The sequence below is a fragment of the Salvelinus fontinalis genome, chromosome 3 (assembly GCF_029448725.1).
Source record: "Salvelinus fontinalis isolate EN_2023a chromosome 3, ASM2944872v1, whole genome shotgun sequence".
NCBI classification, from domain to species: Eukaryota; Metazoa; Chordata; class Actinopteri; order Salmoniformes; family Salmonidae; genus Salvelinus; species Salvelinus fontinalis.
Window position 1 is genome coordinate 53,324,747 of NC_074667.1, and position 18,719 is coordinate 53,343,465.

Below are 18,719 nucleotides of genomic sequence, written 5' to 3' on the forward strand. Positions count from 1 at the left end.
TGATTTAATGAAAGTTTGATTTTATAGTAATTTTCATAGTAATTAATATGAATATGGCACTCTGCATTTTCTCAGGCTTTTTGCCAAGTGAGACAGTAGCGTCTTGCCTAAACTCAGATTTTTGGATATAAATATGAACTTTACCGAACAAAAAATACATGTATTGTGTAACATGAAGTCCTATGAGTGTCATCTGATGAAGATCATCAAAGGTTAGTGATTCATTTTATCTCTATTTCTGCTTTTTGTTACTGCTCTCTTTAGCTGGAAATATGGCTGTCTTTTTCTGTGACTTGGCTCATACCTAACATAATCGTTTGGTGTGCTTTCGTCGTAAAACCTTTTTGAAATCGGACACTGGCTGGATTTACAACAAGTGTAGCTTTAAAATGGTGTAAAATACTTGTATGTTTGAGGAATTTAAATTATGGGATTTCTGTTGTTTTGAATTTGGCGCCCTGCAGCTTCACTGGCTGTTGACGAGGTGGGACGCTACCGTCCCACATACTCTAGAGAAGTTAAGAAACATGGTTAAAGAATATGAGATTGAACCTGCAATCTTCAGATCTGCTACCAGATCATTAACCCTCTGCGCCACCAGGAGATAGCTGTAGCCTTGTGTTTTTTTTTTCTCAGTCTAATATGGTCAATCAGGAAAGAAAACATAAAATACAGTGTTACAAGTACACAGCATATGAAGAGGATGGGAACATTTTCATAACACAGAAATTGTTTTCTGATTGACCATTTTAGACTGAAGCACACCCCAGGCCCCCACGTTATATCAAAGCTGTCCCCTGTTGGCGCAGCTAGAATTCTATGTTAAACCTAAAACAAATATGCTATGAACATCAGTGGAAGCTCCTTAGAGGAGGAAGGAGAGGACCATCCTACTCAGTAAATTTCTTAAAATAAAAAATGTTAAAACATTAAAAAACTAGACTAAATATATTCACGTCACCAAATTATTTATGAAAACACACTGTTTTGCAATGAAGGTCTACAGTAGCCTCAATAGCACTTTCTCTGTAGGGTAGCATCATGGTGTAGCCGGAGGACAGTTAGCTTCCGTCTTCCTCATTGACTTCAATACAAAACCTAGGAGTCTCTTGATTCTCACCCCCTTCCATAGACTTACACAGGAATTATGACAACTTCCGGAGGACGTCCTCCAACCTATCAGAGATCTTGCAGCATGAACTGACATGTTGTTCACCCAATCAAATGATCAGAAAATGAATGGTACTGAAAGCATAAGCTACAGCTAGCTACCACTGCAGTGCATCAAATGTGGTTAGTAGTTGACTCAAAGAGAAAGACAATAGTTTAACAGTTTTGAATTAATTAATTTCTTTCTAAATGAAGGAGAAGCAAGAGAGAGAGAGAGGTATTTTTTTCACATTCAGTTTCACTTACTTAGTTAGCAAATGCAGCTGGCTAGTTTAGATACTCAAACACCCGGCTCAAACAGAGGCATGCTATGTTAGCTAGCTGGCTATGACTATTCAACAAAACTCTTCCAAGTTAAGGCAAGCTTTTGGTTTTATTAAATTATTGCCTGTAACGTTACTGATTGTCTTGGATAGTTTTTTTCACCTGGTCACATAAAGCTGATGTGTTGTTCATTTAAGTCTCCTGTCCACGCATTTCAGGGTGCATTGAAACAATGACTGGTAAATGATCCAAGGCCTACCATTGTGACAATGAGTCGTCATAATGCTGCATCAAATGTACATGATGTTAGGGACATTGGCAAGCACAATGTAAGTAATTTAATTTATGTACCCTTAATTGCACCGAATACCTCTGTTTATCCTCCAGCTATTGTAAGCAGTAATCATGAGCCTATAAACCAGAGTTACACTGTTAGCACAGGCGGTGTGCAACAGTAGGAAGACCACTTTATGCAGCTCACCCTGCACTATCAGCTCCAATGTAAATAGTAAGTCTACCTCTGATAAGCTTCCCAATAAAGCATTAAAAACAATCAAGCAACCCAGAAAAGTGCTAAAAATAGCCCATATTAACATATGTAGCCTAAGAAACAAGGTCGATGAAGTCAATAACTTGCTTGTAACAGATGACATTCATATTCAAACTGTCTCTGATTCTCACTTGATAAAACCTTTGTTGAGAAAGTGATAGCAATACATGGTTATAACATCTACCGAAAATACAGAAATGCCAACGGAGGCGGTGCTGCGGTCTATATTCAGAACCACATTCCTGTGAAGCTTAGAGACAATCTAATGTTAAACACTGTTGAAGTAATATGGCTACAGGTTCATCTGCCTCACCAAAAGCCCATTCTTGTGGGAAGCTGCTATAGACCACCAAGTGCTAACAGTCAGTATCTAGGTAATATGTGTGAAATGTTTGATAATGTATGTGATATCAACAAAGAAGTGTATTTTCTGGGTGACTTAAATATTGACTGGCTATCATCAAGCTGCTCACTCAGGAAAAAACTCCAAACTGTAACCTGTGCCTGCAACATGGTTCAGGTTGTCAGTCAACCTACCAGGGTAGTTACAAACAGCACAGGAATTAAATCATCAACATGTATTAATCACATTTTTACTAACGCTGCAGATATTTGCTTTAAAGCAGTATCCAAAGGATAGGATGTTTTCATCACAATATAATAGACATATCTAGGAAAAGCAAAGTTCCAAAGGCTGGACCTAATATAGTGTATAAGAGGTCATACAATAAGTTTTGTAGTGATTCATATGTTGATGATGTAAAGAATATTTGCTGGTCTGTGGTGTTTAAGGGGCGGCAGGTAGTCTAGTGGTTAGGGCGTTGGGCCAGTAACTGAAAGGTTGCTAGATCGAATCTCGAGCTGACAAGAATCTGTCCTTCTGACCCTGAACAAGGCAGCTAACCCACTGTTCCTAGACTGTCATTGTAAATAAGAATATGTTCCTAACTGACTTGCCTAGTTAAATAAATAGAGGAGCAACCAGACGCTGCACTTAACGCATTTATGAAACAACTTATTCCAGTTACTAATAAGTATGCACCCATTAAGAAAACGACTGTAAAAACTGTTGAATCCCCTTGGATTGATGAGGAATTGAAAAAATGTATGGTTGAGCGGAATGAGCGGAATGAGGCAAAAGGTATGGCAAATGAGTCTGGCAGCCCAACTGATTTAGCAAACGTAATGCAAATTAAGAAATTATGTGACTAAGCTAAATAAAAATACAAATCAATTACACTATGAAACAAAGATAAATTATATAAAGAATGATAGTAAAAAGCTAAGGGGCACTTTAAATACAATTTTGGGAAAAAAAGCCAAATCGGCTTCTTCATTCATTGAATCAGAATGGCTCATTCATCCCACTGATATTGCAAACTACTTTAATGACTTTTTCATTGGCAAGATAAGCAAACTTAGGGATAACAAATAATGACACTATACATCCAAGTATATTGGACCTAATTATGAAAGACAAGAATTGTACTTTTGAATTCCGTAAAGTCAGTGTGGAAGAGGTGAAACATTTTTGTTTTCTATCAACAATGACCAGCCATCGGGGTCTGAAAATCTAGATGGAAAATTACTGAGGATAATAGCAGACGATATTGCCACTCCTATTTGCCACATCTTCAATTTAAGCCTACTAGAGTACGTGTGCCCCCAGGCCTGGAGGGAAGCTAAAGTCATTCCGCTACCCAAGAATAGTAAAGCCCCTTTACTGGCTCAAGTAGCCGACCAATCAGCCTGTTACCAACCCTTAGTAAACTTCTGGGAAAAATTGTGTTTGACCAGATACAATGCTATTTTACAGTAAACAAATTGACAACAGAATTTCAGCATGCTTACAGGAAAGGACACTCAACAAGCACAGCACTTACACACATGAATGATGATTGGCTGAGAGAAATTGATGATAAAATGATTGTGGGGGCTGTCTTGTTAGACTTCAGTACAGCTTTTGACATTATTGATCATAGTCTGCTGCTGGAAAAACATACGTTTTATGGCTTTACACCCCCTGCTATAAAGTGTATAAAGACTAACTTGTCTAACAGAACACAGACGGTGTTCTTTAATGGAAGCCTTTCAAATATAATCCAGTTGAAATCAGGAATTCCCCAGGGTAGCTGTGATACATGTATTACATAAAGATGGCAAGATGCAGTAGATGATATAGAGTACAGTATATACATATACATATAAGATGAGTAATGTAGGGTATGTAAACATTATATTAAGTGGCATTGTTTAAAGTGGCTAGTGGTACATTTGTACATAATTTCCATCAATTCCCATTATTAAAGTGGCTGGAGTTGAGTCAGTATGTTGGCAGCAGCCCCTCAATGTTAGTGGTGGCTGTTTAACAGTCTGATGGCCTTGAGATAGAAGCTGTTTTTCAGTCTCTCGGTCCCTGCTTTGATGCACCTGTACTGACCTCGCCTTCTGGATGATAGCGGGGTGAACAGGCAGTGGCTTGGGTGGTTGTTGTCCTTGATGATCTTTATGGCCTTCCTGTGACATCGGGTGGTGTAGGTGTCCTGGAGGGCAGGTAGTATGCCCCCGGTGATGCGTTGTGCAGACCTCACTACCCTCTGGAGAGCCTTACGGTTGTGGGCGGAGCAGTTGCCGTACCAGGCGGTGATACAGCCCGACAGGATGCTCTCGATTGTGCATCTGTAGAAGTTTGTGAGTGCTTTTGGTGACAAGCCGAATTTCTTCAGCCTCCTGAGGATGAAGAGGCGCTGCTGCGCCTTCTTCACAACGCTGTCTGTGTGGGTGGACCAATTCAGTTTGTCCGTGATGTGTACACCGAGTAACTTAAAATTTTCCACCTTCTCCACTACTGTCCCGTCGATGTGGATAGGGGGGTGCTCCCTCTGCTGTTTCTTGAAGTCCAAAATCATCTCCTTTGTTTTGTTGATGTTGAGTGTGAGGTTATTTTCCTGACACCACACTTTGAGGGCCCTCACCTCCCCCCTGTAGGCATTCTCGTCGTTGTTGGTAATCAGGCCTACCACTGTAGTGTCGTCCGCAAACTTGATGATTGAGTTGGAGGCGTGCATGGCCACGCAGTCGTGGGTGAACAGGGAGTACAGGAGAGGGCTCAGAACTCACCCTTGTTCGGCCCCGGTGTTGAGGATCAGCGGGGTGGAGATGTTGTTACCTACCCTCACCACCTGGGGGCGGCCCATCAGGAAGTCCAGGACCCAGTTGCACAGGGCGGGGTCGAGACCCAGGGTCTCGAGCTTGATGACGAGTTTGGAGGGTACTATGGTGTTAAATGCTGAGCTGTAGTCGATGAACAGCATTCTCACATAGGTATTCCTCTTGTCCAGATGGGTTAGGGCAGTGTGCAGTGTGGTTGCGATTGCGTCGTCTGTGGACCTATTGGGTCGGTAAGCAAATTGGAGTGGGTCTAGGTTGTCAGGTAGGGTGGAGGTGATATGGTCCTTGACTAGTCTCTCAAAGCACTTCATGATGACGGAAGTGAGTGCTACGGGGCGGTAGTCGTTTAGCTCAGTTACCTTAGCTTTCTTGGGAACAGGAACAATGGTGGCCCTCTTGAAGCATGTGGGAACAGCAGACCGGGATAAGGATTGATTGAATATGTCCTTAAATACACCAGCCAGCTGGTCTGCGCATGCTCTGAGGACGCGGCTGGGAATGCCGTCTGGGCCTGCAGCCTTGCGAGGGTTAACACGTTTAAATGTTTTACTCACCTCGGCTGCAGTGAAGGAGAGCCCGCAGGTTTTGGTAGCGGGCCGTGTCAGTGGCACTGTATTGTCCTCAAAGCGAGCAAAAAAATTATTTAGCCTGTTTGGGAGCAAGACATCCTGGTCCGCGGCGGGCTGGTTTTCTTTTTGTAATCCGTGATTGACTGTAGACCCTGCCACATACCTCTTGTGTCTGAGCTGTTGAATTGCGACTATACTTTGTCTCTATACTGGGACTTAGCTTGTTTGATTGCCTTGCGGAGAGAATAGCTACACTGTTTGTATTTGGTCATGTTTCCGGTCACCTTGCCCTGGTTAAAAGCAGTGGTTCGCGCTTTCAGTTTCACGCGAATGCTGCCATCAACCCACGGTTTCTGGTTTGGGAATGTTTTAATCGTTGCTGTGGGTACGACATCGTCAATGCACTTTCTAATGAACTTGCTCACCGAATCAGCGTATTCGTCAATATTGTTGTTGGACGCAATGCGGAACATATGCCAATCCACGTGATCGAAGCAGTCTTGAAGCGTGGAATCAGATTGGTCGGACCAGCGTTGAACAGACCTGAGCGAGGGGGCTTGTTGTTTTAGTTTCTGTTTGTAGGCTGGAGGGCGGGGGAGGGCCTTATATGCGTTGCGGAAGTTAGTATAACAATGATCCAATGTTTTACCAGCCCTGGTTGCACAATCGATATGCTGATAGAATGTAGGGAGTTTTGTTTTCAGATTAGCCTTGTTAAAATCCCCAGCTACGATGAATGCAGCCTCAGGGTGTGTGGTTTCCAGTTTACAAAGAGTCAGATAAAGTTTGTTCAGGGCCATCGATGTGTCTGCTTGGGGGGGAATATATACGGCTGTGATTATAATCGAAGAGAATTCCCTTGGTAGATAATGCGGTCGACATTTGATTGTGAGGAATTCTAGATCAGGTGAACAGAATGACTTGAGTTCCTGTATGTTGTTATGATCACACCACGTCTCGTTAATCATAAGGCATACACCCCCGCCCCTCTTCTTACCAGAAAGATGTTTGTTTCTGTCGGAGCGATGCGTGAAGAAACCAGCTGGCTGCACCGACTCCGTTAGCGTCTCTTGAGTGAGCCATGTTTCCGTGAAGCAGAGAACGTTACAATCTCTGATGTCTCTCTGGAATGTTACCCTTGCTCGGATTTCATCAACCTTATTGTCAAGAGACTGGACATTGGCGAGTAGTATGCTAGGGAGTGGAGCGCGATGTGCCCGTCTCCGAAGCCTGACCAGGAGACCGCTTCGTTTGCCCCTTTTACGGCGTCGCTTAGGGTCGCCGGCTGGGATCAGATCCATTGTATTGAGTGGAAGGCAAAACACTGGATCCGCTTCGGGAAAGTCATATTCCTGGTTGTAACGATGGTGAGTTGACGTTGCTCTTATATTCAGTAGTTCCTCCCGACTGTATGTAATGAAACCTAAGATTACCTGGGGTACCAATGTAAGGAATAACACATAAAAAAACAAAATACTGCATAGTTTCCTAGGAACGCGAAGCGAGGCGGCCATCTCGGTCGGCGCCGGAAGTGTGTTGAATGCACCGAGCTGTCTGTCTAAACTACTGGCACACAGCTCGGACACCCATGCATACCCCACAAGACATGCCACAAGAGGTCTCTTCACAGTCCTCAAGTCCAGAACAGACTATGGGAGGCACACAGTACTACATGACTACATGGAACTCTATTCCACATCAAGTAACTGACGTAAGCAGTAAAATTAGATTTTAAAAAACCAGATAAAAATCACCTTATGGAACAGCGGGGACTGTGAAGCAACACAAACATTGGCACAGACACATGCATACACACACGATAACATACTCACTATGCATACACATGGATTTAGTACTGTAGATATGTGGTAGTGGTGGAGTATGGGCCTGAGGGCACACAGTGTGTTGTGAAATCTGTGAATGTATTGTAATGTATAAACTGCCTTAATTTTGCTGGACCCCAGGAAGAGTAGCTGCTGCTTTGGCAGCAACTAATGGGGATCCATAATAAATACAAATACAACTGGACAGTTTTAGCGTTTTAGGAAACTATCTCTTGTCATATACCCATAATGTTCCCACAAGCTTAAGAAATGTTCTGGGAGCCTTTGAGGAACAGAAGAAATGTGTTCTGGGAACCTTCTTGTAACATCAGGTGAATGTTTTTGCCCCCTAAAATAAAACATGGTTGAATTATCCACACAACTGTGTAGTTTTATTGTTTTGGAACATATGTTTTGTGATGTCCCCACAATGTTCCCACCAGACTGTTCCCACAACCTAATGAAACATTCTGTGAACCTTTAAAGAACAGGTGAAATGGGTTCTCGGAACCTTTCTTGCAACATCAGGTGAAAGTTTTATACAAACATTCTACAATTATCAGCACGACTGGACAGTTTTGTGTTATGAGAATATTTACCACAACCGAATGAATGTTCTAGGAACTTTCCCAGAACCAATTTTGGTTTGCTGGGATGGCTGCTTTCGGGGATTAGCACATTTCATGCCAACGGAACATTGTCTGGATCTTAATTCTCCATGCCAACGGAACATTGTCTGGATCTTAATTCTCCATGCCAACGGAACATTGTCTGGATCTTAATTCTCCATGCCAACGGAACATTGTCTGGATCTTAATTCTCCATGCCAACGGAACATTGTCTGGATCTTAATTCTCCATGCCAACGGAACATTGTCTGGATCTTAATTCTCCATGCCAACGGAACATTGTCTGGATCTTAATTCTCCATGCCAACGGAACATTGTCTGGATCTTAATTCTCCATGCCAACGGAACATTGTCTGGATCTTAATTCTCCATGCCAACGGAACATTGTCTGGATCTTAATTCTCTATTCACAAAGCTTACAGATGTGATAATACTTAGGAGGGATTCAATGGTCACGAAGGCAGGGATTACACAACACAATGTCGCTGCTTTGGACCTGCTGCCAATTAATGGTCGAAAAACCTGGCCAGCCATAGCAATCAACTCTCCTCGACTCAGGACCCACATAACCCAAGGTTGAGTTAATTTAGATTAGTAGTTGGTGGACTGGGCCATCTGCAGCAAAGCAGTGGAGGAGGACCTTTAAAAAGTCTACAATGTATTGGCGCTTATGTGGTTTTCTGTTTCTGAACATGTTTTTAGATTTATTCTCACCATGGAACAGAGATATTTCACTGCATGCCAAAATCTCTCTATCTGGTATAGGAGCTAACCTGCATTCTGAGGAGACACATTTGATCAAAGCTCAGATATGTGAGCGCTTCTGATGAAGTCATGCAGAACTGCCAACTCCCTGTCAGAGATCTATTTATGACCACATACCTGCCTATCTTGATGTGTATTATCAAGAATCTCCTTCATTATAAGCTGTTTTGGCTGGTACTTTACAAGTGATAAGATATTTAGGTCATAATACGCGTAGTAGTCTAGTCGTACCCTGATCATCTCAGCGACGTAGCTCTCTGGTCCTGTGTACTCTGTGGAGTCCTTCACCTTCACCAGCACTATGAAGAACAGGTAGTGCCACATGTTGTGCTCCACCTTTATGTGCTCTTCAAATGTCACCGTCTTGTTGTCAAACTTGTCCCTTTCTAGGCCTGCACATGAGGGGACACAAAAAAACAAATTGTCAAACACACATGCTGGAACATAAATGCATGGCAGTTACTTAAACTGTAAACAAACAAATGCATGTGTGACAATAATGAGCCATTCATTATCAGTCTGGTGATTGTCATGACTTTAGTTCTGTCATTGGAGAGAAGAATACAATACACTTCAGAGGGAGAATAGAATAGGGTCTTAAAGCTGGTTCTCAATGTCTTACATACATTTGTATTTGACTTGCCCATCCTACTTCATCCCACGGGGCCAGCCATATGTAAAATGCATGAACATTTAAAAAAATGTATAGGCTAAAGTAACTAAGGCTACATGAACTAATAGCTTGTGTATGCCAATGTGATACAGTTCATTTCCATTGAGTTGCACTTTGGGAGGAGTGTTTCATGGCTGAGTGAGTGTTGCACACTAACATGGTCAAGAACCTGCATGGTAACAGGAGGAAGTTACTCCTCCACATCGCATCAGCCATGACTAACCACTCTGGTTCTGGGAAGAGGAGGCGTTGTGATGTTTATGCTGCTGAGCTGAGCAAAACAGCCCCCATTCTACCACGGGCCAGCTGTGAGGCATGCAACTGTATAAACGAGGTGGTTCGAGCCCTGAATGCTGATTGGCTGACAGCCGTGTTATATCAGACCGTATACTACAAGTATGACAAAACATTTATTTTTACTGCTCTAATATGTTGGTAACCAGTTAATAATAGATATAAGGCACTTCGGGGGTGTGTGATATATGGCCAATATACCACGGCTAAGGGCTTTATCCAGGCAATCCGCGTTGCGTCGTGCAAAGAACAGCCCTTTGCCGTGGTATATTGGCCATATACCACACCTCCTCAGGCCTTATTGCTTAAGTAACAGCCTCAGACAGTCTCAGGTTAGACCACTCATATGTTCATCCTCCACCAACACTCAGTGCACCATAAGCCTAGTGTGAAATAGCACTACTTTTCATAGACTCTACAGACCACATTCACTAGTCATTCCAACTCCAGCTCAAATTGCAGCTACTACCATGATAGCTGAGCATCAGCCCACTGAAAACTAGCGGTGGACACAGGCCAGAAGAGCCCAGCCAGACCCAGGTAGGACCACTCACCGCAGATGAAGCATGTTGTCTTCAGGACTTCCTCCTTTTTCTGTTTCTCACTCCTGAGGTCGGCAAAGGTGTCGATGATGACTCCGAAGATGAGGTTGAGGACGATGATGATGACGAGGAAGAAGAAAAGTAGGTCATAAATCACCCTGCCAGCAAATAGAGGCTCCTAGCAAATACAAGAGAGACAGGAAAAATAATTTGATAACATACACCTGTACATTTCAACAAGTCAACTATCAAAAAGAACTGCAGCTATGAAACATAACTGCAGCAAAATTGTTCCCTGTTGATTAGCAATAATTGAGATTGAGGTGAAGCTAAACTGTGTTGGTTTCTTCCGCTTTCTGGACCTGTGGGAATTGTAAATGGATTGATGGTGTTCAACATGGGCATTTGCATACCTCTTTGGATGGCTTCCGCAGAACATCCCCCACACCACCTCCACTCCTCAGGCCGTGACTCAGGACAGTGACGATACACATGAGGAGGGAGTCACACGACCGCTCCTTGTCCTCAATCACCACTGCCGACGGCTGGGTGGCTATGGCAGCTACAGAGGGACATCAGGGACATCGTGTATATCCACAACAACATCCAATCCTCTAACTCTCAATCCTCTAACTCTAACTCACAACTACATTTCTCATATACAATACCTCATGGCAAATGCTGTCAAATTCTGTCTTGAGGAGGGGGGGGGGGGGGGACGATTTAGTGAATTAGGACAATGTTGTGCAAACAAAAGCTTAACATCTCACTCAAAATAAACCTGCAAATCAACCCTACCACAGCCTGCTTCTTCCCAGCACAGGAACCACTGACAATAACAATGTGACCCTCAGTTCTCACAAAACAACAAGTCACCAGACTAGTGTCATTCATTTGGGTGGTGGTGATGGTGGTGGAAGCCTACATGAGGTTTGAACCCAGACACCGTCAGGCCTGACAAGGTCCAGAAAAGGTTGGCTCAGCACATTAAGGCAGCATTGAGGTCATCTTTAATTTGGGAGATTTTTCAAAAAAAGTCAACAGTGTCTGTTAGAATGCTAGGATCCCAATGAGCTGCCCCCGGCGCCCTCTCAGAGCAAACCCGTCCTGTGCCTGATGGCAATTAATCCCTAACCTCTCCTCCCCTCCCTCTGGATCCTGGTTCTCCAGTAGCAGATACACACGGCAAGGCCTAAACTCCTGTGAGCTTCCCCCAGCCCAGCCAAACACAGCAAGGCCTAAACTCCTGTGAGCTTCCCCAGCCCAGCCAAACACAGCCAGGCATAAACCCCTATGCTTTCCCTAGCCCAGCCAAACCCAGCCAGGCCTAAACTCCTGTGAGCTTCCCCAGCCCAGCCAAACACAGCCAGGCCTAAACTCCTGTGAGCTCCCCCAGCCCAGCCAAACACAGCCAGGCATAAACCCCTATGCTTTCCCCAGCCCAGCCAAACACAGCAAGGCCTAAACTCCTGTGCGCTTCCCCCAGCCCAGCCGGGAGAGGCTATACGGACAATCCTGGTGCCCAAAACTGATAAGGTGTGTCGCACAGCTAGACTCGGTTGTCAGTTCTGTCAATTGCCTTGTCCTAATGAGCCCTCCCTAGCAAGCTAGTTTATGCTTGTTGCTAGAAATTTCTGTGAGAATTTGAAACTTGAAGGAAGTTGGAACTTGGGAGTTGAGAATCATTCAGTTTTTATCAGACTACAAAATCAACAAATGTGCTTTAGCTGCCTGTCACCCTGGCCTGATATTAGCTCCACTATCTATACTCCCCTCTAAGTTACCGCAAGACAGCAGTGCCTGGCACGCGGGACTCGGGAGCAAGGACGCTGTACCATGTGCTAAGTTGCAGGTTTGCAGCGCAAACTTTTGCCATTGAGCAGCAGTAGACTGTATCACCGTGCCATCAAGATGTTTACTACCATTACAAGCTATTTCTTGTGTAGGCTGCTCAAAATATAATGGAAGAAATTGGCAACGTCAACTACTGCCAGCGACGTGATACAGCTGCCCGGTGAAGCCGGTCATTCACACCGGCTTGTCGTAACGTTAGCTAATTGGCATGTCACAGTGACATCCAGATTCCATAGGGTGACCAATACTACACGTTATTTCTCCTTCTCCCATTGAAATATCACATTTTCTTTGACAAGTTTTAAGCTGGGAACAAAAGGCTTATCAGGACAACTGACTGAACAGAATCCATCGACTCTCAGGTGCACGACATATGTCATCAATTTGGGCATCAGGAGTGTCGGTATAGCCTCTCCCAGCCCAGCCAAACCTAGCCAGGTCTAAAACCCTGTGTGCTTCCCCCAGCCAAACCCAGCAAGGCCCAACCAAGGCCTAATCCTATGACTGCCTCATAGTACAGATTTCCGTCTGAGTGGAATTGTGGGAAGCGTCTCCTCTGGGGGAGGACTGATTCAGGTGGTCTGTGAGGACACAGGAGAACCCCTTGACACACATGCAAGCCTGCGCGCACACACACACACACACACACACACATACCCACACTTTTCCTGGAGCACATACCATCCATAGCAGCTTCTGCGGAGCAGTTCTCCCCGCTGTCCTTCCGACACACTCCTGCTGACAGAAAATCTCCCACCATACTGGCTCCACTCTCTGCCAAACAGGTAAATAAAAGGTCAGGAGGAACACTCGTGCCTTTGTTGGCTTAATATTGTCTATTGTAATGGAGGGACCATATTTGGCCTTGCAGAGTTTTTTCACAGCAGGAAATCAGGTGTAAGTAATTTTAAAATGTGACAATCAGAATGGGGAGGATAGACAGAAGAAGTCGTTCTGTTTGCGAACCCCTAAGTGTCATAGTGCATGCTCTTTGACCTTACCTAGTGTTTTATTAGGTATCCTGTCAATATTGAGGAGGAAGTCATCTTGGAAGAAGATGTACCCAACAATGGAGAAGAGGTAGACCAGGATGAGAGCCAGCACGGCAGTCAGCAGGATGGAGCGGCCATTACGGGTTACACTCTTGATCACGTTCAACAGTGTCTCCTCCCTGTACACCAGGTCAAAGAGCTACAGGAGAAACAAGAGACAAACACAGCTTAGTGGGAGACAGGGGAGGGTGAGTGAGTGTGTGAGTGAGTGAGATACACTGTCCCATACAACCAGTTGGATTCTCAGTACATTGTGCAGATAGGAATAAAGAACTCCATGGGAAGAAGAAAGGCGGAGGTGTATGTTTCATGATTAACTTCTCATGGTGTGATTGTGGTAATGTACAGAAACTCAAGTCCTTTTGTTCACCCGACCTAGAATACCTCACAATCAAATGCCGACCACATTACCTCCCGACAGAATTCTGTTCGGTCATCGGCAAAGGGTGTATATTCCCCCTCAATCCGATACCACGACGGCTTGCAAGGGAGTACACTGGACTATGTGTATATCCTGAGGTCGCAATTATTGTAGCTGTGGACTTCAATAAAGCAAATCTAAAGTTCTACCAACATATTGCTTGCAGTACTCGCGGTTCAACAACTTTGGGACATTTGTTCTCCCTTCCGGGATGGCTACAAGGCCCAGTTCAGTTATACCCTGTGTAAGGCAATAAAACAGGCAAAACATCAGTACAAACACAAAGCGGAGTCGCAATCAACGGCTCAGACACGAGACATATGTGGCAGGGATACAAAGGGAAAACCAGCAAGGTCACGGACACCAACATCTTGCTCCCGGACAAGCTAAACACCTTCTTCGCCTGCTTTGAAGATAACACAGTGCTACTGACGCGGGCCACTCTCGAGAACTCTTATTCTCCGTGGCTAAAGTAAGACATTTAAACATGTTAACCCTCGCAAGGCTGCCGGCCCAGACGGCATCCTTAGATGCGTCCTCAGAGCATGCGCAGACCAGTTGGCTGTTTACGGATGCATTCATTCTCTCCTGATCCCAGTCTGCTGTCCCCACTTGCATCAAGATGTCCATCATTGTTCCTGTAACCAAGAAAGTGAAGGTAACTAAAACAAATTATTATCGCCCCGTAGTACTCACAGCTGACATCATGTAGTGTTTTGAGAGGCTAGCTAAGAATCATATCACCTCCACCTTACCTGACACCCTAGACCCACTGAAATTTGCATACCACCTCAAAACATCCACAGATGACGCAATCGCCATTGCACTGCCCTATCCCATTTGGACAAGAGGAATACTTGTAAGAATGTAAGAATGCTGTTCATTAACTACAGCTCAGCCTTCAACACCATAGTACCCTCCAAGTTCATCATTAACCTCTCTTGGGTAGGGGGCAGTATTTTCACGTCCGGATGAAAAGCGTGCCCAGAGTAATCTGCCTGCTACTCAGGAGCAGATCCTAGGATATGCATATATTTGGATAGAAAACACTCTGAAGTTTCTAAAACTGTTTGAATGATGTCTGTGAGTGTAACAGAACTCATATGGCAGAACTCAAAAACCTGAAAAAAAATCCAACCAGGAAGTCGGAAATCTGAGGTTTGTAGGTTTTCAACTCTTTGCTTATCCAAGATACAGTGGAAATGGGGTTATGTTGCACTTCCTAAGGCTTCCACTAGATGGCAACAGTCTTTAGAACCTTGTTTGATGCTTCTACTGTGAAGTGGGGGCGAATGAGAGGGGCTTGAGTAAGGTCTCTCCCAGAGTTCCATGAGCTGACCATGCGTGTTCATGTGTGAGTTAGATTGAGTTCCATTGCATTTCTGAAGACAAAGGAATTATCCGGTTGGAACATTATTGAAGATTTATGTTAAAAACATCCTAAAGATTGATTCTAAACTTCGTTTGACATGTTTCTACGTACTGTAATATAACTTTTTGGACTTTTCGTCCGTACTTTCCGCTGGACTTGCACGCGCGTCGTGAGTTTATATTGTGTACTGAACGCGCAAACAACAAGGAGGAATTTGGACATAAATGGACATTATCGAACAAATCAGATATTTATTGTGGAACTGGGAGTCCTGGGAGTGCATTCTGATGAAGATCATCAAAGGTAAGTGAATATTTATAATGCTATTTCTGACTTCTGTTGACTCCAACATGGCGGATATCTCTTTGGGTTGATTTGGCGTCTGAGCACCGTACTCAGATTATTGCATAGTGTGCTTTTTCCGTAAAGTTTTTTTGAAATCTGACACAGCGGTTGCATTAAGGAGAAGTGGATCTAAAATTCCACGTATAACACTTGTATTTTCATCAACATTTATGATGACTATTTCTGTAAATGATGTGGCTCTCTGCAAAATCACCGGATGTTTTGGAACTACTGAACATAACGCGCCAATGTAAACTCAGATTTTTGGATATAAATATGAACCCTACCGAACAAAACATACATGTATTGTGTAACATGAAGTCCTATAAGTGTCATCTGATGAAGATCATCAAAGGTTAGTGATGAATCTTATCTCTATTTCTGCTTGTTGTGACTCCTCTCTTTGGCTGGAAAAATGGCTGTGTTTTTCTGTGACTTGGCTATGACCTAACATAATCGTTTGGTTTGCTTTCGTCGTAAAGCCTTTTTGAAATCGGACACTGTGGCTGAATTTACAACAAGTGTATCTTTAAAATGGTGTAAAATACATGTATGTTTGAGGAATTTTAATTATGGCATTTCTGTTGTTTTGAAATTGGCGCCCTGCAGTTTCACTGGCTGTTGACGAGGTGGGACGATACTGTCCCACATACCCTAGAGAGGTTTTAAGCTCGGGGCCCTGTGTCTGAGCCCCGCCCTGTGCAACTGGGTCATGGACTTCCTGACCGGTCACCCCCAGGTGGTAAAGGTAGGTAACAAAACCTCCACTATGCTGATCCTCAACACAGAGACCCCACAAGGGTGCGTGTTCAGCCACCTCCTGTACTCCCTGTTCACCCAATACTGCGTGGCCGTGCACGCCTCCAACTCAATCATCAAGTTTGCAAATGACACAACAGAGGTATATTTGATTACCAACAATGATGAGACAGCCTACAGGGAGGACATGAGGGCCATGGTGGAGTGTCGCCAACAAAATGAAGGAGCTGATTGTGGACTTCAGGAGACAGCAGAGGGAGCATGCCCCCATCCAAATCGACGGGGCCGCAGTGAATAAGTTTCTCAGCATACACATAATTGACAATCTGAAACAGTCCACCCACACAGACAGTGTGCTGAAATGGATTGCAACCTCAGGAGGATGATTTGAGGTTGTATGCATACTCAGGAGGTTGAAGAAATGTGGCTTGGCCATAATGTAACAGCATTTGCTTCTGTCCCTCTCCTCGCCCCTACCTGGGCTCAAACCAGGGACCCTCTGCACACATGGACAACAGTCACCCTCAAAGCACCGTTACCCATCCCTCCAGAAAAGCCGCGGCCCTTGCGGAGCAAGGGAAACAACTACTTCAAGTCTCAGAGCGAGTGACATCACCGATTGAAACATTATTAGCACACACCCCGCTAACTAGCTAGCCATTTCACACCGGTTACACTCACCCCCTTTTGACCTCCTCCTTTTCCGCAGCAACCAGTGATCCAGGTCAACAGCATCAATGTAACCGTATTGCTTCCGTCCCCCTCTTCGCCTCTAACAGGGCTCGAACCAGGGACCCTCTGCACACATCAACAACTGCCTCCCACGAAGCATCCGTTACCCATCGCGCCACAAAAGCCACGTGAAACAACTACTTCAAGTCTCAGAGCGAGTGACGTCACCTATTGAAACATTGCTGGTGCGCACCCCGCTAACTAGCTAGCCATTTCACACCGGTTACATGAAGACCCTCAGAAAATTTTACAGAAGCACCATGGAGAGCATCCTGTCGGGATGTATCAACACCTGGTACGGCAAATGCACTGTCCGTAACCGTAGGGCTCTCCAGAGTGTGGTGCAGTCTGCCCGACATATCACCGGGGGCACACTGCCAGCCCCACAGGACACCTACAGCACCCGGTGTCACAGGAAGGCCAAGAAGATCATCAAGGACCTCAGCCACCCAAGCAATGTCCTGTTGATCCCACTATCATCCAGAAGGCAAGGTCAGTACAGGTTCATCAAAGCTGGGGCGAGAGACTGAAAAAGAGCTTCTATCCCAAGGCCATCAGACTGTTAAATAACCCTCACTAGCCGGCCTCCACCCAGTACCCTGCCCTGAACTTAGTCACTAACCGGCTACCACCTGGTTACTAAACCCTGCACCTTAGAGGCTGCTGCCCTACAGTTGAAGTCGGAAGTTTACATACACTTAGGTCGGAGTCTTCAAAACTCGTTTTTCAACCACTCCACAAATGTCTTGTTATCAAACTATAGTTTTGGCAAGTCGGTTAGGACATCAACTTTGTGCATGACACAAGTCATTTTTCCAACAATTGTTTACAGACAGATTATTTCACTTATCACAATTCCAGTGGGTCAGACATGTACATACACTAAGTTGACTGTGCCTTTAAACAGCTTGGAAAATTCCAGAAAATTATGTTATGGCTATAGAAGCTTCTGATAGGCTAATTGACATCATTTGAGTCAATTGGAGGTGTACCTGTGGATGTATTTCAAGGCCTACCTTTGAACTCAGTGCCTCTGCTTGACATGATGGGAAAATCAAAAGAAATCAGACAAGACCTCAGAAAAAAAATTGTAGACCTCCACAAGTCTGGTTCATCCCCGGGAACAACTTCCAAACGCCTGAAGGTACCACGTTCATCAAAAGAAATCAGCAAAGAAGGTGCCATGTTCATCTGTACAAACAATAGTACGCAAGTATAAACACCATGGGACGGTGCAGCCGTCATACCGCTCAGGAATGAGATGCGTTCTGTCTCCTAGAGATGAACGTACTTTGGTGAGAAAAGTGAAAATCTATCCCAGAACAACAGCAAAGGACCTTGTGAAGATGCTGGAGGAAACAGGTACAAAAGTATCTATATCCACAGTAAAACGAATCATATATCGACATAACCTGAAAGACCGCTCAGCAAGGAAGAAGCCACTGCACCAAAACCGCCATAGAAAAGATATGGTTTGCAACTGCACATGGGGACAAAGATTGTACTTTTTGGAGAAATATCCTCTGGTCTGAAAAACAAAAATAGAACTGTTTGGCCATAATGACCATCGTTATGTTTGGAGGAAAAAGGGGGAGGCTTGCAAGCCAAAGAACACATCCCAACCATGAAGCACGGAGGTGGCAGCATCATGTTGTGGGGGTACTTTGCTGCAGGAGGGACTGGTGCACTTCACAAAATAGATGGCATCATGAGGGTGGAACATTATGTGGATATA

The 18,719-nt window shown here is 44.4% G+C and overlaps 1 protein-coding gene across 11 annotated transcripts in view; it reads right to left on the minus strand.

The window, feature by feature from the left end:
• The window catches only part of LOC129851117 (inositol 1,4,5-trisphosphate receptor type 1-like), a 153,710-nt gene that overhangs the window by 22,964 nt on the left and 112,027 nt on the right, over window positions 1–18,719 (minus strand). For all 11 annotated transcript variants that reach the window (XM_055917402.1, XM_055917391.1, XM_055917399.1 and 8 more), the window contains 5 exons: window positions 13,305–13,494; window positions 12,985–13,077; window positions 10,863–11,011; window positions 10,462–10,627; window positions 9,172–9,332 (listed from right to left, as the gene is read on the minus strand). In XM_055917402.1, the coding sequence (XP_055773377.1) occupies window positions 9,172–9,332; window positions 10,462–10,627; window positions 10,863–11,011; window positions 12,985–13,077; window positions 13,305–13,494 (759 nt within the window). The remainder of the gene's footprint in view (window positions 1–9,171; window positions 9,333–10,461; window positions 10,628–10,862; window positions 11,012–12,984; window positions 13,078–13,304; window positions 13,495–18,719) is intronic.